At 44.9% G+C, this 26,267-nt stretch overlaps 5 protein-coding genes and 2 pseudogenes across 10 annotated transcripts; 4 read left to right on the forward strand and 3 right to left on the reverse strand.

Moving 5' to 3' along the window:
• Window positions 1-697: 697 nt before the first annotated feature.
• On the reverse strand, window positions 698-3,431 carry LOC121602652 (annotated as a pseudogene).
• Window positions 3,432-4,283: 852 nt separating this feature from the next.
• On the reverse strand, window positions 4,284-6,326 carry LOC121602650 (zinc finger C4H2 domain-containing protein-like). 4 transcript variants are annotated; one of them, XM_041931421.1, is made up of 5 exons: window positions 5,898-6,326; window positions 5,630-5,801; window positions 5,364-5,542; window positions 5,042-5,290; window positions 4,284-4,822 (listed from the first exon to the last, which is right to left on the reverse strand). In XM_041931421.1, the coding sequence occupies exons 1-5, from the start codon at window positions 5,954-5,956 to the stop codon at window positions 4,690-4,692; spliced, it is 792 nt and encodes a 263-aa protein (XP_041787355.1). In that variant the 5' UTR covers window positions 5,957-6,326; the 3' UTR covers window positions 4,284-4,689. The 4 variants fall into 4 exon arrangements, with proteins under 4 accessions (XP_041787355.1, XP_041787354.1, XP_041787353.1 ...); XM_041931420.1 differs by having other exon boundaries at window positions 4,284-4,825; XM_041931419.1 differs by having other exon boundaries at window positions 5,018-5,290.
• Window positions 6,327-6,364: 38 nt separating this feature from the next.
• On the forward strand, window positions 6,365-8,196 carry LOC121602651 (protein FRA10AC1 homolog). The gene is made up of 5 exons (XM_041931422.1): window positions 6,365-6,484; window positions 6,648-7,054; window positions 7,136-7,295; window positions 7,370-7,648; window positions 7,725-8,196. Exons 2-5 carry the CDS (start codon window positions 6,782-6,784, stop codon window positions 7,790-7,792), a joined length of 780 nt encoding a protein of 259 aa, XP_041787356.1. The 5' UTR covers window positions 6,365-6,484; window positions 6,648-6,781; the 3' UTR covers window positions 7,793-8,196.
• A 59-nt stretch (window positions 8,197-8,255) lies between these two features.
• Window positions 8,256-9,939, forward strand: LOC121602649 (phenoloxidase-activating factor 2-like). Its single transcript, XM_041931416.1, has 4 exons — window positions 8,256-8,566; window positions 8,645-8,857; window positions 8,942-9,241; window positions 9,323-9,939. Exons 1-4 carry the CDS (start codon window positions 8,489-8,491, stop codon window positions 9,860-9,862), a joined length of 1,131 nt encoding a protein of 376 aa, XP_041787350.1. The 5' UTR covers window positions 8,256-8,488; the 3' UTR covers window positions 9,863-9,939.
• Window positions 9,940-10,389: 450 nt separating this feature from the next.
• On the forward strand, window positions 10,390-11,864 carry LOC121602653 (annotated as a pseudogene).
• Window positions 11,865-12,463: 599 nt separating this feature from the next.
• LOC121602647 (zinc finger and SCAN domain-containing protein 12-like) lies at window positions 12,464-16,217 on the forward strand. 3 transcript variants are annotated; one of them, XM_041931413.1, is made up of 4 exons: window positions 12,464-12,629; window positions 12,880-13,567; window positions 13,660-13,891; window positions 14,565-16,217. In XM_041931413.1, exons 1-4 carry the CDS (start codon window positions 12,622-12,624, stop codon window positions 15,002-15,004), a joined length of 1,368 nt encoding a protein of 455 aa, XP_041787347.1. In that variant the 5' UTR covers window positions 12,464-12,621; the 3' UTR covers window positions 15,005-16,217. The 3 variants fall into 3 exon arrangements, with proteins under 3 accessions (XP_041787347.1, XP_041787348.1, XP_041787349.1); XM_041931414.1 differs by having other exon boundaries at window positions 13,666-13,891; XM_041931415.1 differs by having other exon boundaries at window positions 12,880-13,552.
• A 123-nt stretch (window positions 16,218-16,340) lies between these two features.
• LOC121602646 (vanin-like protein 1) lies at window positions 16,341-18,725 on the reverse strand. The gene is made up of 5 exons (XM_041931412.1): window positions 18,497-18,725; window positions 17,603-18,393; window positions 17,280-17,526; window positions 16,876-17,177; window positions 16,341-16,811 (listed from the first exon to the last, which is right to left on the reverse strand). Exons 1-5 carry the CDS (start codon window positions 18,554-18,556, stop codon window positions 16,616-16,618), a joined length of 1,596 nt encoding a protein of 531 aa, XP_041787346.1. The 5' UTR covers window positions 18,557-18,725; the 3' UTR covers window positions 16,341-16,615.
• Between the last annotated feature and the right edge of the window lie 7,542 nt (window positions 18,726-26,267).

Below are 26,267 nucleotides of genomic sequence, written 5' to 3' on the forward strand. Positions count from 1 at the left end.
TTGGATCGGAACGTTGGTTATAAAAAAAAAACTGTGAGTGGTAAATCTTTCTTCCTTTTGTTTTTGTGTGTGTGTGTGTGTGTGTGTGTGTGATAATTCTTATTTAATAAATGGTCGTGCCCAACCGTTTCCCTTCAGCCGTACAGGAAAAGCAAAATATGTATAAAAAAACAAATCCTTTGCAGGCCCAGATTCTGATCTTGAAAAACTGATTTAAATGCACTCTCTTTCTCTCTCATACGCTGCTGTCTAGGTATGGGATGTAAAATTCTGTAGGATTTTTATGTTTTGCTACCTGGCACTTTGGTACTACTAACGAGAAGGAAGGGAAAAATGCGACTGAAAGCTACTACTATGCTGCTGAAAGCGGTCAGTTTTCATTTTTCACCAAAACGAGTGCCTATCTAAATTGATTGATATTGTTACGCACGCGTCGCACTCTATTCTACTTCCAACATCCTAACCGCACCAGACTTAGATTTTAATGGCTTCCGGGGGCGAAACGAAAAACAAGCAAGAGAAAAAAAAATAAAATACCTCTATCACTCAACAAACTTTGCCACGGGATAGTGGACTGATGGAAATGAAATGAAAATAGAAAATCGAATAGATTGGACAATAATAAGAAAAAAAGAGATGTTTAACTGTCCCTACTTTGAATCACCACCAAACTGTTGGATAGTTGTTTGTGTGTTTTTTGGGACAGTGAATAGAACCACGTCCATACTAGCAAAAGCTGAACGCAAATGGATGATAAAAAAGGGGGCTGCTGATACCGGGGGCGATCACTGGTAAATCGCAGAGCGGTTGGTGATGGTGGGACACACTTGCCGACTCGCCCTCTTGCCCTTGCGATCGCTTACAGCGTACGATAGTTGTTGGAATTGTTGATGGCACCGGCACTGGTGTGCGTTTTGTAGAACTTGTACAGTACCAGCGAAATGGCCAGCGAGCCGTAGGCAAGGATCATACCGCCAACGAAGGAGTACGGGTCGAATCGGTTACAGTGCGGCACCGGTGTTGGCGCCGGCGTAGTGCTGGGAGCCACCGTCGACGTCGTAGGCGTAGCTGGGTGGTGCTTGTGGTGGTAGTCGTATTAGAACTTGGGGTCGTGGAGGAGGTGGTGGCCGGGGAGTGGTGGAGGTGTGGTTGTATTAGAACTTGGGGTTGTGGAGGGGTGGTGGCCGGTGTGGTGGAGGTGGTGGTGGTAGTTGCTTCCGTAGTAGTTGTGGTGGTGGTAGACGTTGTCGTGTTTTTATCATCTAAAATAAAAGCATACGAATGATAAGAGATATCGTAGAGTTCTGTAATTCTGTTGATTTGCATTCTAAATTGCATGTTTGAATCTTAACAATATGCAATAAAAAGTAAAATATTTTTTTTTCAAAAATACATTTACAGTCTGTTCTCGAGAAACGAAGTTGATGCGGTCCGAAAAATCCGTGTTACTCGAATATTTCGTTTTTAAGTCAAAACGGTAATTCATAAGAGGTCATACGTGTTTTTTTAAGTTCGCACAATTCACGTAGTACTGTTTTTTGGAATTTAAATGGTTTTGCAAAAAGTGTAATTCAGGGTGTTTTTGACAATTATTGAATCAAGTTGTACCGATTTGGCTAACACTGGGCAAATTTCAATTTCAAATCCGACGAGCAACTGTCAAAATTGTATGGAGTTGACGGAGATCGAGAAGCTTGAAAAGATATGAATGTTTTAAAGGAACACTATCAAATTCTGAAAATCGGGGAAAACTGGGGAACAGACTGCATAAGCTAAAATTATTTATGAAATTTCGCATAGGGGAATACGGATACGGGAATGTGCCATGTTCCCCTAAACAAATGGCAAAGTTCATTTTTCTGTTCGTGCAACTATTTTTTAATTATACACGGACAAACTTACCTGTGGGAGCTACAGTTGTTTGTGGCAGATCATCGCTGACGTTAGCCACTTCAATTTTCGGCGTCACAGTAACACCTGGGAAGAGCAAAAAATTAAAAAAAAATTTACCGTACTGTCAGTTACAAAATAACAAATGATAATCTAAATTCATTACACGATAAAGACATGTTATGCTGAAAAAGCCGACAATCTTTTGTTGCAAACGATCTACAAGATTATGCGCCATCATTTCTCCAATGCACGCGAAAAGCTAGCGCGAACGATATTTATTTGTTTACCATGCAAATGAAGCACAATACGCAATTTATTACTGCCGCGTAAGCCATTTTCTGCAAATACCAAGCCTTTTTCACACTAACACACACAATTCGCTCAGTCCAGCCGTTTGCCCCCACCGGTCAGCTAATCTTCAATCCCTCCCACTCCATCAGTCATCTGGCAGGCAGAGGGGCTTGGTAACACAAACGCTGTTCGGTGGAAGCAGCAAACTATAAACAGACGTCATGCAGGAGGCAGAAGGGCTCTCTCGGAGAAACATTCGCGCAAAACCGCTGATGGATGCATAATACTATACAGCTGCACTTGTGTGCGATGGATGGATGCAAAAAATTAAACCCCCAACCCTTCCAAACAACCCCCACGGGATTCCACGAACGCTTACACTCTTATCGCACAAAACGTCGTCATCGTCTTTCTTCTCTCCCCCTCCTAAGCTTGACTAATTCAACCGACATTCCAGCGGGGAGTGAGTGGGCAGGGGTAATGGAAGAGGGGTTAGAGTCACCCAAAACACGCACGCCGCCTTTTGCCCGCATAATACTCGTTTGGTGGCTCTCTCTGAATGACTTTCTGTCCGCTTACACACGTTCGATATGCGAACGGGATGATCACGATGATGATGATGTGGTGGTGGTGGGATATACGCAAATGCAAACCAGTGCGAGGCCACAGCAACGCACCAAACACGAAAACAACTGTACAACCGTTGAAGCGGCTCCGAGGCGAACCAGTGATGATTCATCTCATTCTCCTTCTTCCCAACACATCAATAATACGCTGAAAATTAGATTAACCCCTTTTCTTTGGTGGAGCAGCAGGTACCTCCTCTTGCTTGCGCAAAAATATGCAACGCGGCGTCATGCCATGTGCATGCAAATCATGCTCCAGGATGCACGGCTGACCTGTGCCTGTGCCTGTGCCTGTGCCTGTGTGTGTGTGTGTGTGTGTGTGTGTGTGTGTGTGTGTGTGTGTGTGTGTGTGTGTGTGTGTGTGGTGAATTGCACCATTCTAAGAAATTTGTCCCACAATAGGCTGGCTGCAGAATTATCCCGAATCACTTTCCCATACTTTCTTACCTGCCGTTTCCTCCGCAGGCAATGCGTTCACTGTGAGCAGCGCAACCAGTGCGGCCAGCAATGCACCCTTTACGAACATCGGAATCATTTTCTAGGACTATCTAACGGCTTTTTTTTTCTTTGGCTGGACTTTCTTGCGAATTCTTCGAGAAGCGTTGGCCGCGAAGCTGCTTGCTGTAAAAATAAGAAATAAAACAAATCGGCTATTTTAATTAGCTAGCAACACAGGGTGCACACACGCACAAGCCTCGAAAGAAAGGAACGTGATGCTTTTTCCGGCACGTATAGAGATAAAATGGATAAATATAAGCTTTCCTCCACTTTGCCTCTTCCCTCGTTCCTACCACAAAAAAACGCGTTTGCGAGAGGCACAAAATTGCAACGCACTGCTGCTAATGGCGGTGTGTAAGTGTGTGAGAAGCGAGGTGTGTAGGTGCTACTCTGGCGTGTGGAGGTGGTGGTTGTGCTAATTACGTTCGAGACCGAAATGCAAGAACTATCAAATTTAAAAGGGTGTTTCTTCGTAATTGTTCCTTTATGTTGGGGATTCGCGTTAAAAGTGCATGAAATTTGTAAAGAACACACTTGCCTGCTGGTTTTTAGCCGGAATTTAGACAATAAAGTCTGCACCAATTAGCTTTTGTACAAAACACGACCGGACCGATTCACACCGAACAAACGAATGACGGCTGGAGCTGACAGATTTCGGCGATCTAGATTTTTTTTACGTTTACAGCGGGAGGGTTGACCACTCCAACCATCGGCGGGCTGTCTGTTCTTAGGCGTTCCAGGAATAGCAAAGAACATTTTCAAGAATTTAATTGATAAAACACTTTCTGAGTGATTTCAACTTTCAACAAAAATGTCTAAAGTTTATTTTGAATGGTTATTAACAGTAACAAGCTTTTTTGCGAAAAATGTACCTATTGTTGATGCTTCAGCATAAATCATTCGGTTGTCTCTTTCTTTCTACCCTCTACCCTTCCCATTGAATCGCTCCCATCGCATTGATTATGTGCAGAAATGTTTTGTTTACGATGATGAAAATTATTTATTTATGTTTGCCGATCGACGATTGAAACTTAATGCTACTACGACCTTCCTGGCGGGCTTGTTTGTTGTTAAAATGTTTGAGATTTATAGATTTTGCGCGGAGCCGACTCGGGCAAAATCATTACAGCTACATCTATACTGCTGACCATACGCATTCGCGCTACATAAAATTGTACGTATCCTTAATATGCTACGAAAATGCAAAATATATGCTTACAAATCTAACCTTCCGCCCCACACACAGGCACTGCCCACACGAGGGTGGAAGGACAGGCAAAATCAATCCAATCAAACCACTCCAATATGCAGTAAATACTTATCTCCATCAAGCTTAAAATTTGGGAAGAATATGTGGCGAGCCGTCGCACTCGGAACGCAACTAATGGTCCTTCTTTTTCGGCTTCTTCGGATTACGCGAACGGCTCTTGGCTTTGCAGAGCGGACAGATTGGGGCGTTGCGATGGATTTGCTGATGGCACGACAGACACGACTTCATCGGGGGTGGCTGCTGTCTGCTGAAAGAGGAAAAATCGAACCAAACACGAAGCTCTCAATAGCTGGGAAAAACCCGAATACAGTGGATAGAGGAAAGAAATATAATTGGGACAAACGAGATGTTTGTAAGGCACATAATAAAAATATATAAAATAAAATACTAAAGTGTATCAGAACATACAGGAACAGAACAAAACTGAACGAAAAATCACCTTAAATTCACATTGAAATCAGACCTGAATGTCGGATGACCGATGCCGATCGTTGATGGGGCCTGCTGGAGCCGGTTCGTAGGCAGTTCCGGCGGTTTGTTGATTCGCATCGCTACCGGAGGTGGTGGAAGAAATCCGGGCGGTGCGGACGGCGGCAACGATGTGGCCGGCGCATCGGGTGGCAGTGGATGGTGGGCGGACAGCGGTGGACGGGAGAAGGTGGCGGAAGGTGTCGAGAGCGATTTGTTGGCGGTGTAATAGTTTTGGAAGCGGCTGAAACAGGACGAAAGAATATTTCAATTAAATTATTTTAGTTTGAGAAACGGGACGGACAAAGTGTACGCACTCGGGTGAAATAATGGTTCCTTCCTCTTCGTGCAGTTCCGGCAATCTTTCTAGCCCGAGATAGTCGCGACGCATAGAGTCCACCTCGGTTTTCAGCGGCACGTACTCCTCGTGTACGCGGTTGGCCATGTTAATCGAACGGATACGATTTTCTTCCGCCTGTTTAATAACGGTTTCCATCTAAAAAGATAAAAAGAGGACATTTAGCATATAAATTAATGCTAAATAAAAACAGCTGCACAGGAAGAAAACAGTAATTTTACTTACAGCGTTAATGTCGGCATGAATTTGGCGAAGTTCCTCCACATGGCTCATCTTCTCCTGCATCAGCAGCTCCAGCTCGCGCCGATACTCGGACAGACATTTTTCCTCCGCATCGCCGTTCTCCACCTCGCGGATAATTTTCAGCTTCAGCTTTTCCAGCTGTAGCGTTTTGGAGCTAGAAAAAAACGAGTCACGAGGAGAATGTAAAATTAAACCCGCTTCACCACAGAACAGAACCACCTCCGTCTTTGGGATGGGGTCGCCGCCTTACCGAATGTCTTTCATCGCTTCGAGCTTTGCGTAAATCGTTCTCTCGTCAACCGCGCTCATCTTTGTACGCAAACAAAACTGCAGCAGCAGCAGCACACTTTAGTTCAAAACAATTTCCACTAGAAACAATTGCACTTTTCGCCGCTTTTTTGTGTGTACTAACACAACACAAGCTACACGCGGGCGGGGTGGAGACAATTAATTATTTTACACACGCATCATCCAGCTACAAACCTTTCCCTGGCGGTGGAAAAAGATGCTTTGATGCTGCTGATGGAAAATGGCCGATCAATCTTTTCTTCTTTTTTGCTGCCGCTGCCCGTCGTCGCCCTTCTTACCCAGAACATCGCACCCTTCGCACCCTTTCGACACAATCACAGCACACAAACATCACGCACACAACGATGGAGGCAGATGTCAGTGGCGGACGCGATATGCGAGCGCATGCACACTGTCACACCGTTCCACTGTTTACAAACAAATCCGGTGCCGTGATGGTGCTTTCCCATCATTAATTTGCAAGTTTTTTTAGGGCAAAAAGGATCTGTGAAGGTCAATGTTTGGTGGTTGGTGGAAATAACTTATACGGTATAATAGTTATTATTATTTATTCTATTTAAACTAATTTTCAGTATAAGGTTCATTCGTTATACCTCCTCGACCTGCTTGGTTCGATACGACAGCCTGCTTAGCTACTCTTTAATCAGAAACGAATTTTAATCTTTTTCTCTTTCAATTTATCATCCTGTAGTAACCAACGATCATCATCGATCACAGGATTTGCGCGAATGACAACGTGCCTGGACGTTTGCGCAACACGAGCTAGCTTACGCCACCGGTTGTTTGATTTCGGAGCGGCCGGTAACTTTACCATCCACATCCAAGATGTATCACCGGAATCTGGCCCACCTGAATCCGTACGAGCTGCACAAGCATCTGATCAACGAGTACATGCTCACGAAGCCGGGTGCAACGAAGCTGCTGCAGCGTGATACGTCCCGCGACAAAACGGACCACGATGTAGTGCGCGAGAATCACCGGTTTCTGTGGGATGACGAAACGGTGGACAGCTGGGAGAAGCAGCTGGCCAAGAAGTACTACGATAAGCTGTTCCGCGAGTACTGCATATCGGACCTGAGCCGGTACAAAGAGAACAAGGTAAGTATGCCGTCCCCAGACGGTGGGAAGCCTCGCATTCTTTGTACGGTGAAAACATATCTGACATCTCACCCTCCGAAGGTTGCTATGCGGTGGAGAATCGAGAAGGAGGTGGTCGTCGGCAAGGGACAGTTCGTTTGTGGCGATCGGCACTGTGAGGAGCGGAACGAGCTGCGCAGCTGGGAGGTCAACTTTGGCTACCAGGAGCATGGACAGAAAAAGAACGCACTGGTCAAGCTGCGTAAGTAAGGCGGCATTGCATGGTGTTCCATTGATAATCAATATTAAATCCGTCACATTCTACCCCCGTCTCAGGCCTTTGTCCCAAATGTTCCGACAAACTTAACTATCACTCGAAAAAGAGGGAAATCAAACGACTGAAAAAACGAGATCGTAAAGCAAAATCTTCCAGTGCCGGTAGGAGGGTAAGCGATGATGCTGTTTCCTCGAGTAGCGTTATTGCACCTACTCAGGAAGGCACATCGGTCGCCACGGCAACACAGGAAAGCACCGAACCGGAGGAAGTACCGGAAGCGGTAGGCGAACAAGATGGTTCCTGTGCACCGGAAGTTGCTGAAGGAAGTTGGACGAAGGGTAAGGAAACGGCTGGTGATGATGATACTGAACATCATTAACCATATTTAACTGTTTAATGCTCTTTATTCTGCAGGACATGAAGTGGAAGAGAAGTCACGTGAGGAAGAGTTTGACGAGTTTTTGGAGGATCTTTTGCTTTAATCTACGATCTTCGCGTGAAAGCAAGCATTAAACAAACGGTACTGTGTGCTGGTATATTTTAGATCGTAGTCAAGCTCTGTTTAATCATGTTTGGGAAATATAATAACGCCTGTGGTGTTTTCGAAGTTATTTCAGTTTAATCGCAACAGTTTGCATTTTGGCTGTTGCGCGAGTTGCGTGATGTGTTGTTCAGCTTAAGAAACATTTTAAAAATTAATTATGGTTCTTAAATTAACTCGGATTGCTTAGCAGTTACAAAAATAATACTTTGCACATTTTTACGAAACCAATTCTTCAGTCAGGACCTTCCTGAAATCTGAGAATGAGTTGGGGAATTCCACAGCTCCGTCCATAGGTAAGCAATGTGCGTCAATGTGGGGATTTCAAAATGTCAATGTGGGTCAGTCAATTGTTCGAAACATAATTTCGTTAACAAATCCAATTGTCAGCCGTAATTTTTCCCCAGCTGAGACCTAGCCTAACATGGCTGATTATGCTCAACCGGCATCGCCAACGGCGGCAATATAAGCGTCAAGTGAGATAATGTGAGTAAGAAGTGAAATGTACGATTGTATTGTGCTTTACATCAAAACCGGTTACAATCCGTACTTATCAACGATTCGCGAAATCCTTAACGCGTTAGTTTGCTTTAGCTGCTCGATCGAATCACATCAACGGAGTGGCGCATAAAGCACAATGAAAATTTTATTACTCTGTATTGTTATCTCACTCAGCACGCACATTGCTTTCGGGCAAGACATTGAAGAAGAACTGGTAAGAACAGTAGCCGACCCTCCCATCCCCGTGATGCTGCACACACATTAACGCAATTGATACATCGCCCGTCTTTAGAGATGTCCCGGTGGGTACTGCGTTTCGAAGTACCTTTGTCCCAACGGGACCTTCATCGACGATATGAAGCGTGCCCAAACCACGCAGCTGATAGGATTGCGAGCGGGGCTCGACATTGACGATTTCGACATTTGCAATGATTATCTGCTGGTGTGCTGTCAGTCGGCTCCCGCACCGACGGCCACCAGTACGCAAAACCCGGTCAACAGTGATGTGAGTACACGCTGTACGAAATGATCGCAGCCGTTTGGGCACAGATTCATGGTGGCCTGGAACTATTCTTTTTTGGATGTTTAGGAGCTAATTGAACCACCACCGTCCACCAACCTTGCCTGCGGTCAGGCAAACGAGGGTGGTTTAATTTACGATTTGCGCAACAACGACACGCTGTCCCAGTATGCCGAATATCCCTGGGTGGTGTACATCTTGGCGCACAAAAAGCAGGAAGCGAATTCCGGCAATTTTGTCTGTGGTGGTACACTGATCCATTCACGGCTTGTCGTTACGACGGCACACAATACGGACGGTAAGACGGATCTGGTGGCACGGTTCGGCGAATGGGACGTCAGCACCACCAAGGAACCGTTCCCGCAGCAAGTAAGTGTGCACGCTGATGTACAATATCATTTGTTTTTAATGCAGTAAAACAACACCAATGAGTGCATTTTCCCGCACCAGGATATAGACCTCGCGGAGGTCATCAAACATCCACAGTACGTGTTCAACCCGATACAGAACGACATTGCGCTGCTGGTGCTGGCGGAAAGCGTCCAGTACGCGGCACACATACGGCCCATCTGCCTGCCGCAGCCGACGGACGAGTTCGTGGGCCAGCGGTGCGTCTCCAACGGCTGGGGCAAGGAACGGGGCGTGTACGCAAACGTGATGAAGAAACTGACGCTTCCCGTGATCGGGCGCGCCAACTGTACGCGGATGCTGCGGTACGCCGGGCTGGGACCGTTCTACACCCTGCGCGAGGGTTTCCTGTGCGCTGGCGGCGAGGACGCCGTGGACATGTGCAAGGGGGACGGTGGATCGCCGCTCGCCTGCCAGACGGAGAGCGGAACGTACGTGCTGGCTGGTATCGTATCGTGGGGCATCGGTTGCGGCGGTTTCAACATCCCGGGCGTGTACGTGGCCGTTAACCGGTATGTGCAGTGGCTCAACGAACATATCGTCGACCAAGCGCTGAACGAGAGTTTTGATATAAAATTGTAATAAACTGTCTGTGTCATGCTTATGGTTGAATAAATGCAAATGCCGCGCACGAACGCCGCTGCTGCCTGCCAATCATATTGCTCTGCTGTACTGACCTTCGACTTACGGTAGATTTCGATTCGCGGGGAATCCCGACGCGGGCTTTTGCTTATCAAGAGATGCGTTACGTACGGGTTTTTTTTGTGTGTGTGTGCTGCGCTCGCCGATGTGATTGCAGGCTTACGCATCAATCTTAATAAATTCAAATTATTGTCAATTAATCATTAAATCATCATAAAAGTCAAACCAGATGCAAATGCCACTTTAGCGTGATCATCGCAAGAAGGAACAAGGTTGAGCAAATAGAACATAATTTTATACAATACCAAAAGTAATGATCAAATATTGAAGAATTGGTCGTTCATGACAATTATTTCGATTTTCTGGTGCTAGAACCCTCACTGAACGACAAACCCTGTGCCACGCTAGAGTATCTCGTATTAACCTATGCCTTATCATTCAATCGAATCCTCTTCGCTCTTGTACTACCCTCAAGCTGTTCTACAGTTCAGTTGCAATACGGTGATCATACGAAAAGGTATCAATTTTGTACTCACGATGCCTAGCTGGTGGTGTAGCTGTTGTCTCGTTGTACTACTGTACGCTCAGCGGATGATCGTCCCAAGCAGTGCGCAGAACGAGGGTTCAGATGAACTGCAAGTAAAGAAACGACTGTTAGTAAGCACGCTTAGTATTGTCGCTTTGTAAAGCAAATCGTTCATTTCTCTGCGTAGGAATGTCCGGGAGGATTCTGTTCGCCCAAGTATCTCTGCCCGAACGGTACGTACAACGAGGCCAATGCGCAGAACCAGGAAATCATTATGCTGCGCTTCGGCGAGGAAGATGTGTGCCAGGACTATATGCAAGTGTGCTGCTCAAATGCAACGAGCATGCGATATGAGTTGGTAGGGATATGGTAGCTAGCAATGGAAAAACGGAAAGCTGCTTTATTAATGCGTCTTTTTATTTTGTTAGGTGACTAACAACGAACCCGTAGAATATGGCTGCGGCATAAGCAATCCGGGAGGATTGATTTATCAAGTGGAGGGAAACCGTACGTACGCTCAGTACGGTGAATTTCCATGGGTTGTGGCGATTCTGGAAGCCTTCTACTCGTCCAACGAGCAGCAGTTTACCTACGTTGGTGGAGGTACGCTTATACATCCGAGATTCGTTGTTACGGCTGCACACATTTTTAACAAAACCGAAAATCTCGTCGCTAGCTTCGGCGAGTGGGACATGAACCGGGATGAGAACGTGTACCCGAAACAGGTAAAAGCAGGTTGAACAGAAAGTGATGTTCGTAAAACAGGAGGATAATGATTTTTCCTGCCCATTTTTCATTTCACATCCAGAACATTGACATTGATCGGACCATAATCGTTCATCCCGAGTACAATAGCGTGGGACTGTTGAACGATATTGCGTTGGCGCAGCTAAAGCAGAACGTGGTCTACGATAAGCATATCCGGCCGATATGTCTGCCCAACCCAACCGATCGATTCGATGATCAACTCTGCATTTCCACCGGCTGGGGTATGGAGGCGCTAACCAACACTTACGCCAATGTGTTAAAGCGAGTCGACCTGCCGGTAATAGCGAGAGCTTCCTGCAAAAGTTGTTTGCTGAAACCCGGCTGGGACCGTTCTTCCGTCTGCACAAGAGCGTTCTTTGTGCCGGTGGTGAGGAAGGCGCGGACATGTGCGACGGTGATGGTGGTTCTGGGCTGGCTTGTCCGAACGAGTCGGGTGCGTACGTTCTGGCGGGAATTGTTTCGTGGGGCTTGAGCTGCCATCAGCAGAACGTACCCGGTGCTTACGTGAATGTGGCACGATTTGTAACGTGGATTAATGCTACAATCGAGGGAATACTGTGATTGTCAGTGATTGGAAGCGAATGGCCATGGGTGGAGATTATGTTGCCGAATAAAGGATCGGATTGCAGAAGAATGTGTAGCATATTCATACTAAGAAATAATGATCAAGTTGAAAGATCACAGACACTACAACACTGAGAAAGACTTGGTTCTTGGTTCACTATGTAGCGTGAGCTGATCTCCTTTAGTTTGCTTTGATACCACATTCTTCTCCTAACGTAATGACCATGCAAGCTTTTCGTGGCATTTTTAGACCTTATTAAAACACCAAGGAATTATAAGTCCTTGCTACGTGGATACAGTCAACATGGATATCAAACAACTAGCGTTGTTGTAGAACCTGACTCGATTTCCAAGAAACCACTTCAGAAATCTTATTCAACCAATGCACCAAACACACGGTCCAAATAATGTGCGGCAACAATCTCGGATGTACGTAAATTCTTTCTGCACTTACCTTCATATTTAATGCGCAATTGGTTTTATCATTAATTTACAGCAATTGGCAAAATTCAACTAAAATTACACACCCAGTTGGTATATCCACGCTTGCTCAACTGTTTCAAATCAGCTAAGGTTCGGATTCCTCCTTCAACTGCACCTCACTAGGCACTCACAGCCGTCATCGTTAAAATTGACTTTTCGTTAAGTTTGTTTTTTTTTCGGGTTATTTGGGAACGTTTCGTCAAGAGTGCTGTCAGCAAGAAAAAAGTAGAAAATGTTATTGTTTTATTTTCGTTGGCGTTGTTAAGTGTAACCGAGTGCAAAAACTGGGCGAGAACTGTTGTAAAATTATGCTTTTGAGCGTCGTTTAGTGCCCCTGTCTCAAAGCCAGCGAGTGAAAATGAATTTGTAAGTACTGGTGGCGCGAAGCAAGTGAAGTGTGGGTCGGTGCAGACCTCCTGCCTGCTCCCAGTGCCGTGTGTAGGGGAATGAGTAGGCGGGAGCGGTTGCAGGGTGACGGTGGCGGGCGATCAAACTGTGTCTTACGGAATGCGAAGAGCAAGAAATTTGAGTGTTTTAAAACATTTTTCGAACGGAAATCTTTGCGAACAGGAGTGAATTCATTTGTTGTTGTTCTTCCCTTCCCTACCGATTTTAGCTTCATACCGAACGAGGTGAAACGGGAAGGTATTTACCTTCAGCATCAGCTTGGCCCGCCGCTGATACACCAGCAGCACCACCAACTGCCCCAGCAGTCGCAGCATCAGCTGCTCGGTTTCGCGCATCCCGGAATGATCGTGAACCTGAAAAAGGAACAGTTCGATCCGTACGAAAAGCTGCCGGATGGCCAGGCGCACAACCAGCAGCATGTGCTGCAGCTGCAACAGCAGGCCCAGATGGTGGGTCTACAGCAGCACATCTCTGCCCAGATGCAGTCTCAGCTGGCCGCTCAACAGCAACATCAGCAGCAACAGCAGCCTCAGCAGCAGCAACAGCAACAACAACAGCAGCAGCCTCAACAACAGCAACAACAGCCGCAGCAGCAGCAGCAACAACAGCAGCAGCAGCCGCAGCCGCAGCCGCAAACGCAACAGCAACAAACACCTCAGGCGCAAACCTCAACGGCTTCAACGGACACGGCCACACCGACGACAACGACCACCAGCACTACCAGCACCACGAACACCACCACCACCGGTACGGGTAAAAAGAAAAAGAAAGGCAAAGCGAACCGGAACATCGTTATCCCGCAGCTGCCGGAAGGGTTCATCGTGAAGGTGAAGGAAGAGTACACGGAAAACTACGTCCGCACCGTGACGAAAATCCCGGAAGTATGGTGGAACCAGGTCTGTTTGCGACTCATGCCGATCCTGTTGTTAAGCTCCCCCCCTATTCCTTTTTCCCGTTTCGTTCGCATACGGTGTTACTTTCTTTGCAGGAGCAGTTTATCCGCACGGTCAAGTCGCCCGGCAAGAAGGAGCGAAAGTACCACGATTACAACGCGGTCAGCGAGCACCAGTGCGATGTGTGCGGGAAGTATTTCAAGGATAAGTACAAGCTGAACTACCACGTGCGCATCCACGTGCCGGAACTGTCGCACCGGTGCGACGTTTGCGGCAAGGTGTTTGCGCACCAGTCGACGCTGCATAATCACAAGCGCATCCATACAGGTAAGTGGCGGGCGGACGACTCGAGGGGGGTGTTTTGGGTGTGTTGATAAATGGGCAGTTCCATGTACGATCGCATGGTATGGGTATATTTTAAATAAATCTTAAGTATTTCATTAAAAAAATTACCTAATTAATTGATTAATGAAATTAATTAAATTGAAGCTTCTTTCTCTAGAATGGCCGTAAACCTTTGAAACAATATTTTTCATCCAATTAGACTAGTGAACGGCATGTTAAAAGTCTATAGCGAAATCATGAAAAGTCTTACTTGATTTCATAAATACTTAAGTGTCATACAGAAAATAACGAACGAATAATGTATTTGAACACGCTTCCCTCTTGATTATTCCATGTTCAACTGTTTAATGATTGTCTTATATTCCCCATTAATGGTGTATTTCCTATTTAATTTAGTAGAATTTGGTTGGAACAAGTTATATCGAGTTTTGCGAGTTGTTTTGTACAAATGGTATCTTTACTCTCTATTCAATTTACTATTCAAATGTCCGTTATTGCCGTACCTAGTCACTACAAATTACTAACTCGCTTCTGCGTTCTTTTTCCCTAAGAAGGCTGCACTTTAAACAAACTTCAACAGCACGGCAAAACAGAAACCCTTCTCGCAAAGTCTTCCAAACTCACCCACTGTCCCTGCTCTTGTTTACGGCTCTAGGTGAGCGTGCGTTCAAATGTTTAACCTGCGGCAAAGCGTTCGTACAATCGTCGGCCCTGTCGAACCACACGAAGATACACACCGGCGAGCGGCCGCACGAGTGCCTGATCTGTGGTATCAGCTTCATCCAGAAGATCAACCTTATCTACCACATCCGCATACACAACGGCGAGCGTCCGTACCGGTGCAACATCTGCCAGAAGTCGTTCATCCAGCAGAGCCATATAAAGAACCATATGAAGGTGCACAAGAAGGACAATCCGCTCGACTGCAGCATGTGCGGCAAAAACTACAGCGATCTCAACGAGCTGACCGAGCACTACGCGTCGCACCATACGGCCGAGCTGACGTACCGGTGCCAGGCCTGCGGCAAATCGTTCGCCCAAGCCAACCATCTCAAGATCCACAAGAAGAACTTCTGCAACAGCAAGTCGAACTAGATGCATCCTTTCCGTTTCCTTTTTTTCGGTCCTTTTCCCCCGCATTTCTTCGTTTGCTGTTCAGTGATTTTCTGTGAGAATTCAAAAACAAAAAAACCCCTTTCTTTATCCTTTCCCTTTCTTACCTTTCTTTCTTTCAATCGCATTTTTGTGTGGTGTTCACACACTAAAGAAGAACCTTCCTATATATTAGAAAAAAAAAACGATTATACAGTCAGTAGTGTGTCGTCCGGCGGCTAGGTCCTATCACTCTCTGGATTCCCCATCCTCCCCCCCCCCATACCTACCCCGGATCGCCCTAGTTCTTATAGAGTGCGTGTAATGCGCGAAGCAGCAGCAGCAGGAGCAGCTTTGCAACATTGCGGAATGTTATTTCGTCTTCTGCTTACATTACACACGATACGTCGTTTATGTTTTTTTAGTTACTAGCACAAAGTTCAAAGTATCGTTACAAACGCTAAGCCCAGAAGCGACCAAAACCAATAGGAGATGCCAGATGTGTGTTTTCTGGATCGTGGAAATCACACACAAACCCCCCCCTTACCCCCCTCTCAACACGATAATAGTCCGATTCCCAATAGTTAAGTTCCCGCCAACCTTCCACCTGCTCTAAAATGCTAGAAGTTACGCACTTCTACCGTTAAATACAGTCACTTTGCCACCCGAATACAGCTGGTAACACATTGGATTGTAACCGTTCGTATAACGTTTCTCTTACTCAACGGCTTGGCCCTTCAAATTTCCCCAGTGTTGCACGTAATCAACTCGTAATTTCAAAATTAATGCTTCTAAATTGATAACAAAAAAAAAACGAATGCGCCCTCCGGTGTTCGTGTGTGTGTGTGTGAAATCTTATCACGTGAATGCTTCAACCAGTGAAGGTTCATCCCGGTAAAAGTAGAATGTAAAACAAACAAAAAAATCACACCCTTTTTAGAGAGTAGTGTTCTCCGTTTGAAATTGCGACCGTTGGGGCCGATGTGCCGTTTCAGTACGCTCGGAAAAAGGCAGCGTGCGGCTCGTATAGCATAATTAACTCTAAAGTATATTGGCAAACAAAGAATCCAAACACACACGCACACACGTTTCGGCACGACACACGGTAGCGCAGTAGCAGTGGGAGGTAAGCAATTATTACGCGTGCAGAAAAAAAGGAAAGCAAATATTGATTAATAAAAATCAAAACAATTGTAGAGAGCTGTATGTGAAACTATATGCGCGTGGCGTTATCGAACCATTTTAACGAGTGTTTTAATATCCGAAGAATTAGTTTTTTAAAGTAGAGTGTCGATCAATGTGCTGTGGCTGGACAAGAAGTTTAAGTCGAAAACGATACCGAGTAGTAAGAAGGTTTACTATTTTTATTTTGATCTCTTGATAGTCGATTATTTGCATTAACCGCAAAGATCGTCATTTATAAATTAACGATTAATCAAAAACGTTTACTTTACCCACTTCATCTCACCCCATAGCATGAAACGAAGTGATTTGAATGAAGCAATGTTTGATGGCGTGAAGCGATCGCATGACGAGATATGGATGCAATGTGATGGTGAAATGCACTCGCTACAATTCTCCACCATGAATGCTGCAAAAAGGGTGGAAGTGTCGTTAACATTGCCACAGATTCTTCGCCAATCCCCCCATCGCCGCGGCGCTCACAATCAATACTAACGCGGAGAACAAACCGGCCGGATTGGCAGCGCCGGCCGATGCGTAATGCTCGAACTTGCGCGCCCAGATCGCGAATGTGTAGAGGTCCGAATGAGCGCGGGTCAGCTTGTACGTCACAATGTTGTGCGGTGTCCTGTAACAATGCGAAATCGTTACTACGTGAAATGATAGGACAAAAAAGCGGCAGAAAAACTTACGGATCGCCTACGCTCGGTACGACGGTGTACTCCGTCTCGGACACGTCGATCGGTACGATGCTGGTATCCACGTTGTTCGGTAGCACAAACGTTTCATCGTTGTTAGCGAACTTTGCCTGTATCGTGATGGTGTTGAACGTGACCGCTTCATCGTACGCTTCGGTTGCAGCGAACCGGCGCGAACAGTCGCTATAGTTGGCAGAGGAGCAGGCAAAAATGGCACACGTCGTAATCTGGCCATCGGCAAACCCGTCGAACGTACGACCAGCATCGTAAGCGGCCAGCTTGTAGCGATAGTAGTTCTGCAAATGAGAGCATACGAGAGAGTTATCTCAGTTTAACGCATATCATATTAGGAAGCCATCCGGCAAGGTATGATAAGCGGAACAGCGCCAAGATGTTACCGTATTTTGCAGATTCGGCTTGACGCTGTAGTTAATCGTAAAGTTGCAACAGTGACTTTCGTAGCAGACCGACTCCTGCAGCAGTGCGTTCGACGTCATCGGCAGATCTTTCGTCGCGTACTTGTCGATCTGGTCACGCTTCAGGTAGAGCTTGGCCATCTGTGCCGGTGTACCTTTCGGTTGCGGGATCTTGTTAATGGCCGCATTCGGGAATGTCATTTTGGGCACCTGTGCGACGTAAAGCTTGCTGCAAAAGAGAAGAACGAAATGAAATGGAAACTTAAACCCTTCACAATGGCGGCGCCGGTCAACAATATACGCACGTTTGCGGTTCGTGGTTCATGACGGTCGTGAGCTCACCGTGCCGACCGGAGTAGATCCCTGTACCGGTGCTGCCCACCCCCGGGAAGCTAGCGCCTGCCGCAAGCAAATTCACGTTGTTTGAAAATGCCCACCCCTGCTGGATCTGGGCCGCCGTTAGGAAGGGTAGCTCGGAGAACCACATCGTCGGGAAGATAAAGTCGGTAATGCCCAACCGTACGAGCTCCAGCGCCGGCTCGTTGAACATCAGATCGAAACAGATAAAGTGGCCAAACTTCACCCCAAAGTCCGTCTCAAAGCTCGCCATCTCTGGGTAGACGGTCGTGTTGATACCGGCCTCCCCGAACAGGTTAAACTTTCGGTACCGCGACACGACCACACCCTCCCGGTCGAACGCCACGTTCGTGTTGAAGTGGTACAGCCCATCGGCACTGCACGGTCGCACATCGCCCGCCTCCGGACAGCGGGCCTTCTCGGTCAGATTAATCACGACGTACTTTTTGCGGTTGCGTGCGGCACAGGAAATGTCCCGGACGACCGGCTCGTACTCAAGGATGTTGCACGGTGCGATCGCATCCTTCGGGTGTGGTACGAACGAAGCGGTTGCCACACGGTTCAGCGTGCCCTCGGGAAATGCCAGCACATCGGTAGCGTCCGCCTCGGGGGAGTTTATAATCGATAGATACTGGGCGAGACGGTTCGCCGTGCTGGTTTCGGCCGTTTCATCATTAACACGATCGGAGCTGAACTCTACCACACCGGCCCAATAGTGTGGATCGCCTGGCGTAGAGATCTGCGTAAAAGAGGCAAGGTGAAGATGGCAGGGTTAGGCACAAGCACGGACGCAGCGGGCGGAAGTGAGCGTGCATTTAATTGAGCGTGCAGCAGTGACGTACCTGTATGCTCGGTGCAACGAGCAGCAGTAAAATGCAAAATAGGACTGGCGGTTTGTTCATGGCGGCGTACGGATGGGCACGGGAAGCGGGTGTATTGGCGACGGCGACCTTCGCTTCAGTTGCTGGTCGATCGGGAACTGATGACAGCTGGTTGTCATCCGATCGGGGGTTACCTGTTGTTTCGCCTTGAGGGCGATATAGCCGCGATAAGTTCGTCCGGCGGCAGCGCCATTGCATTAATACCACTGATAGCACCACGAGCACTTTACATCGAATGCACGGGCGCTTGTAAGTGTAAGCGTGTCCGGCGAAGAAGCTATTAACAGTGATTAACGAAAAAGTATGCCCGCGCGTTCCAGACGAGTTGTAAGAATAATGGAAGGAATGAAGTTTTCGAATACGACATCAAGGGCAGTTAGTTTTCGAATTGAAACAATTCTTTTTTGAACAACAATTTCAATTGAATGCACTAAAACACTAGCAGTAAACTACGGTAACACCACGTGTAGGACACTGTATGATAAGTTGTAATGGACATTTAAAGCGCTCTTCTCATCCTAGGGGTAAGTGTGAGTGAGTGATAGCTACAATGTATTCAGCAATCGGACTCTGATCTCAACCCCTCACTATATCATCTTATCTGGTGGTATAGTCTGGTGTAATTATCATTCTAGAAACCGTCTGATGTCGATCACGTTTCAAATAGATGCGACCAAAGTTTAAGTATGCAAAGTCTTATTACATCAATTCCATGATCTGCAGTCGTGTTTACTTCTTGTCTGTTTGTTACCATTGGAGGAAAATTTCACAAGTCTCCCCATGATACACAAAAAAACAACGACACGGTCTATCGATTGAACAATGCGAATGCAGGAAACGGCTATTATCGATTCAGAAAGCCCACCCTTGGATGGCTTGGAGGACGTAGTGGCGAGCGCTTGTGTTTGCATCCTGAAAAAATAAACCAAAGACTAGATAAAGAACCTCTAATCTATCGTAGATGATAAGCAAAAGCAGGGTCGAACGATTAGTCACGACAAGCGAATCTTGCTTCACCATTCGACCATTCACACATTCCAACAAGTGCTCTGTCGATAACGTTCAGCTTCACTTATCAGTGGGTGGTTGGATTATGTGTGAAATTAAAATCAATGTGATGTTGAGCTGCCTGGGCAGGGAATCGATTAGGTTATAAACGATTTGCTTTATCTCTTTTTTGTATTGAAAATAATATGCAACAGTTTGTAATTAATTGCAAAAGGAAGTTATAATACACAGCGATTGGAGGGGGCTAAGTGTAAGCTTCCGTTGAAACTTGAAGTTTGGCACGTGCGAAAGCTGCGGCACTCATGCCTGCAGGGGGCGGTATATGAGTTAAGATCTCGGTGTAGGTGGCTAAACCGGTATCGGGAAGGTCTTTCGAGCCCGGAAGAAATAGAATCTTAAACGAGCTTGAGTTGAAGTCAGCATGATTGACCACGTGTTTCATGAGCAAATGAGTTGTGATAAGTATTTAGACCGCTCTATTACCATATATAATACGAAATGAAAATTTATGAAAAATTGCTTAAGTCATGCAATATAGTAAAGCTATGTGATCCCCTCAAACTGTCAGGAAAACACATTTCTACTTCATAGGGGATCATGTGAAGCATGTTACTTTACGAAAAGTGTGATCTTGATGAGAGTCCAATAACGCTCGATTTATCGTAACTCCGGTAGTCTGGGTGGATTCGCCTCTTTCGTTAAAATATGGACCAAAATACCGTGTTCCGATAGTGATCAAGCTTTGGCTTGCTCTCGACCACAGTTGCATATTGCTTGTAGTGATGGGTAATCCGGAGCGGAGTCATGGATCAACTCCGACTCCGGTGCGCAAAATATGACTCCGGCTCCGGATCATAACTGGATTCGACTCCGGATCAGTCCGGATTACTCCGGAATACTCCGGATCACTCCGGATTACTCCGGATCACTCCGGATCGCTCCGGATCACTCCGGATCACTCTGGATCACTCCGGATCACTCCGGATCAGTCCGGATCAGTCCGGATCAGTCCGGATCAGTTTTCGTACATATTCGATGTACGACTTGAAAGTCAATGACCTCATCAAGAATTGTCTAAACGATATTGGACAGTCATTCCGGATCCGGAGTGATCCGGAGTGATCCGGAGTAATCCGGAGTAATCCGGAGTGATCCGGAGTGATCCGGAGTAATCCGGAGTAATCCGGAGTGATCCGGAGTAATCCGGAGTAATCCGGAGTTATCCGGAGTAATCCGGACTGATCCGGACTCGGAGTTGATGAGTCCGAGGGTTTTCCCGTATGCACTCCCCCCCCCCCCCCCCCCGCTAAACAGTCCGGAGCAACTCCGAGTCCGACTCCGAGGGGTGCCGGAGTCGGATCGATCCGACTCCGGAAAAAATTGTATTTACCCATCACTAATTGCTTGATGAACCAATTTTTGTTGTTGAAAAAAAAGCCTTTTTTCTTCGCCATAATGGCTCCTGAGTGCCATTTTTGCCCAATTCCTATCCTTTTTGGATACTTCGAATCGCGTGTATCGAAATAATTAATAACGTTATGGACTGCATTAGCAGGAAGGCCGAGCCTTTTCAAAGTTTTCTAACTGACAGATTCAAATTTTCATTGCTACCGAAATCTTATAATATTACCAAAAACCAGATTTTAAACAATGAACAGACATAGTTCATCAATATGCAAAATGCCCAAATTTAATCTTGGCTTGTTCATTTCATTTTTTTTCATTTCAAGATCATTTGTTTCGTCATGATTCGAATGGTTGGTGAATATAATCAATTAAACGATGCAAAGACTTCCGGTTTGTACAGAATCTACCTACATCTTGAAATTGTAGACATAGACACATATTTTTGTTACTTTAGTCAATGGTGGGTTTCGACGTTTTTTGGGTAGTTTTGTTCGTTTTTTTTAATTTTAATTTAAAGATTAATGCTTTCACGAGAACTGCTTCGTGAAAACGTCGACAACTTGCAAAATAAAACAAAGAATGATCGGAGAAAATAGGTTTAAAAGACATAGCAACTTCAGATGTGACACTGAAGTTTGAACAATTGTCTTCTTACTGATAATGCAAATCATTTGATATTTAATGTGCACATTGGTAAACTTATTCTCAATACTAAAATTTAGAACTCCGAACGTAGTAATATTTAAAAGTTGTTTGCAATGAAGTAATGTAATATCGGGAAGGTTCAGTGGGCTGATAGACAAGCATACACTATAGGTAGTACTGATGGAACATGAAGCAGCACTTCGAAGCAACGATAAATCGAAGCAGTAATTATAACATAGGATCATGATCCATCCATATATCTTATTCCTGTAGGGTGGCCTATTCGGTTCGATCTATTCGATGAACGTCTCGACTCCTACAAAGACGGATGGGTTAAATTCCAATTCGGGCCGTCCTCCCGTAACAATGACCTGCTATAAGTAATACTATTGATTGCTTACTGGTTACTGATACTTAATAAGCGTTGGAGGGGATGACATGATCGAATTGTGAATATAGTGTGCGAATGATCGTAAAGGTTGTTACGTACAAGAATAAGGAAATTCATTCATCTATTGACTCAATTAGGACGAAAAACTGTATGCTCTTGCATATAATTTTTAGATTGATTGATGCACACTAAATATTTAAGTAATAATAGTAATTGAAGATTAAATCTAACATTGATCTTTAATCTAACAAAACATTAAGGGGCGGAGAATTTCTGTTATTAGCATACGCATCTCTTTTTACTACTTCTTCATGTCTATTAGAACTAGAGTAGTAATCACAGTAGAACTAGAACAGTTAGCCGGTCTCGTGGTACAGTCGTCAACTCGTACGACTTAACAATATGCCCGTCATGGGCTCAAGCCCCAAATGGATCGTGTCGCCATACGTAGGACTTACTGTCCTGCTAAAGAGGGGGGAGAGGTTTGAGGTAATCCATAGGTCCCACAAGTGGTACAGGCAGGATCATTTCTTCAACCGAAACATCTAATGTTACTGATTATAGGAAAACAAATATAAACGAACAACGTTTCGGTGATTATAGAATCTATCTATAATTTCGTAAGAAATATCTTGATGCCAAATCCTTGGCTATGTAGAAAATTGATACATAAAAACAAGCTTCTTCAAACCCAGTTCATTATATTCAATCATATCAACAACCACTGTAGCACATGCTACACATGCCATCTTTGCAGGCAAAGTGTGGCTCGCGAGCCGCGTGAGGTTATTTGAAATCGAGATGGCGGCTCTTAACAATTAACAAATATATTTCATACAACTTTCACACAATTTTACTCTTGGTTTAACAATTTGACTCTCCATGTGAAACACTATTGTAGAATTCGGCTCTTTCGGTCGTAAAGTTAGCCGACCGCTGTGTTAGCCGGATCTAAAACAATCACATCATCACATTTTCTATTCATAAAATCCTACCATCTGTATCTGATTCATATACTAGTAACAGCCTTAATTCTTGGCAAGTCAGATTGAGAGTCTTTGCATGCGGCTCGCTGATCGTATGGTTGGCATGTCTGGTTGAAATCATTCAAGCACACTTCTTTCCATTGGCCATATCCCTTGTTAATGCCGGAAAGGCCTAAACATGTTGCTTTTAAATCTCTCATTGAATGTCTTTCAAAATATATCGATTCTAATAAAAAAAATCTCATCTGGATTGTAATCCGGACCTAAATTATCATCCAGTCTGTCTTCCATACACAGGAATGATAAGGATCCAATCTTGATGAGGGTAAAAGGAGGAGTTATAGAGAGAAGACTCATACTATAAATTTTCAATGATGTATAGATTAAGTTATAATTTATAGATGTTTTATGTTCTAAGACACTTTTTTCTAAATGCATTGAAGAGGAAGAGATCTTATGTAAACCACAATTTTGGTATGATTGATCAACTTTCTTTCGGATGAAAAAGAAAAAAAATGACTTCAATTCTAGATTAGAGGTTAAGCATAAAAAGAACCATTATGTAAACCGGTTAATGCATATACAAATGCGTAGATATGTTAATAAAAATGCAAGGAATCTGGTTGAATTATAATCATCTAAGAAACGTAAATATATTGAAAAGTCTTTTCAATCGCAGAAGGAACAAGCTGTAGCAGTTGGTGGTGATCGTACGGCCTACCGCACAGTACGGCCAAGTTGCCCCATCACGGTACACCGATTATGCGACAAAGCTAGAGAGAGATCGAGCGAGCGAGAGGTAAAAAAACGGATCAACATAACTCGATCAAATTCTTCCGAGTTGCGCAAAATGTAGTTCCTGGGGCGTTTTTGGTCAACACACTTCTTCTAGCATTAACCATTCCATTTTTTGTAATGCGTTCTCATTTGTAAACCCTCCCTACATGCGTGCACTTGTAGCCCGCCGGCGATCGTGTCAGACGCACTCGAAGGTCGCGGCTTCACGTTGGCTGCCGTTTTCTTGGCATTGACATTGCCCTACCCTCTTCGTTACACACACTGCTGCTTTGGCGGTTTTTTGTTTGTTGGCTGATGGCTTGTTTTCGGCAGTTAATGTTGTCCTCTCCGGTGTGGTTATGCGTTTCTTTTTCTTGTTTATCTCATCTCTTGCCCGCCCGGTGCGGCTTTACCGCTAATGTTGTGCTGCTGCTCGATCAAAACGCAATCGCGATCTTTCTGTTTTTTTCGTGGTATGTTTCGGAAGAGAATGGTACGAGGCACGGGCGACCGAAGCGAAACTCCAAAAAAGGTTTGTTCACCCCCGGACGACCCGAACCGGTGGGGCTAGGGTGGGTCCACCTGTTCTGCCGATTCTCTGCTCCCCTATGCTGCATACCACCACGTTTGGATGGCCTTTTTTTGATGACTGGAACCGGACAAAGTTTTCGCACTTTGTAGTTTCAATTTCAGCGCCACAACGCGGAACAAACTGCGGGGTTTGGACAATTCTTCAGCTTTCAATGTAGCCTTTTTATTGCCTATTTTTGATGAGCTATAGCATTCTTTTTTGTAGCGGCGGCAGCAGCAGTTACATTAATCGTCGAATAATTACGCTTTAATTATAAATTGCTACTTTGCTATTTGGCAGCACATCATATACAGCACACTAAAAAACAATCATAGTTTGATCTATTTTCTCAGCTCTCATACTTCGTTTAGTTAGCCTAAGGAATTAGAACTAGATCTAGAAAAGACAGAGGGAGAGAGAGAAATGAAGATAGAAAAAAAACAAGCAAATAGTTCACACACCTCTACCTCCCCATTCTCGGACAAACGAAACTAGATTAAACCTCACCCATTGCAAGCCTATGCTGCTGCTGCTGCTGTTGCCACAGCTTTTGACACACAACAGAGCGGCATTCTTGACGTGGATCACGAAATCCAAAGCGTGGAGGCAATAGATTAGTGCACTCTAGGGAGTAGCTTATGGAAGAAGCAAAAAACAACACAATCCAACTCACTGTTTCATGAGCACGCGGAGATCTTAACGCGAAGGGATGGAAAAAAAGAGAAGGGGGGGGGGGGGCAATATATAGAGATCACCCCGTTTCCCGCGTGTTCCGCGTGTGGAAATCGTAAAAATGGCCCGCGGTAAAATGAGCTAAGCGAACATTAGCGAACTAAATAAAGTTGGCGATTACTTTACTTCTCGATTCATCGCTACCGGAGCCCAGTCGGGACCGGTCAGTATTTGCATGTGATAGATCATTTGTTCGATTGCCCTCTCTCTCTCTTTGTTTTTTATGGCTAGCTTTACTTTAGTATACTTTTTCGGTTTGATATAAAGTTACATCTTTTGACAATTTGTCATCGTAGGAGGCGTTTAAATGTTATTTTTAAATTGTTCGTTCGACCGTTTCTTTTCATGGCATAAGTAATGAGAATCAATTATTATGATATCAGTATAGTCAAGCTAATAAATTAATTTTATAGAATGTAGCGGTGATCATGCTTTAAATTGACAATTTACCAGCGCTTACTAATACTGCAACGACGTGACATATTTTTTCATTATAAATTTTTGATAGTGATGATAACGTGCACACGAGTGAAACGCATACGAAATTATTTAAATCAATCCAATGAAAGCGGCCTTAGGAAAAGGTTTAGCTGCATGAGTGTATATGTTTGGCTTTTTAATTGTCGTTTTATTCACACTTTTTCAATTTTTGTATTCATTATTTCTCGCACGTGCAACATACAAATTACGAGTTTCAAATCCCTTCTTTTTCGAAAAATATGTTTAAGCTATCCTTTCCTTTACCGAGAGATACGTGGCGAATGATTTCGTGTTCCGTAAAAAAAAGAAAGATTAATTGGGTTTCAGGGTAGCCCGTGCCGGCCATCCACCCCGATACTGCTGCATTATTTAGTGTGATTCTGTATTTTACACGCTCTCATGTAAGGTAAATAATGTATCGGAGCCTTTATTTTTGCACCATCCGCACTTTCCGCCCTGCTGGGTTTGCTGCCCAAAAGTCCAGACAGCTTTTTGGAATGGAACCATTTTACCGTTTCCGAGCAGGGTGTAGCACGTGGAAAACAGATCTGATTTGCTTTGTAATTTACAAGCGCATCTTTACGCGTGTGTGCAAATAAAATGCAATTAGTTTTACCTTTAAATCCCATTTGTTAATTGGGAGATGTTATTTCTGTTTTTTTTTTAATTATTTTAGAAATGTACAATAATAACCCATGTTCTTCTCTGTGGTACAATCCTTTTTTCTGATGCAAT

The sequence above is a fragment of the Anopheles merus genome, unplaced genomic scaffold, assembly GCF_017562075.2.
Source record: "Anopheles merus strain MAF unplaced genomic scaffold, AmerM5.1 LNR4000550, whole genome shotgun sequence".
In the NCBI taxonomy this organism is placed as follows: Eukaryota; Metazoa; Arthropoda; class Insecta; order Diptera; family Culicidae; genus Anopheles; species Anopheles merus.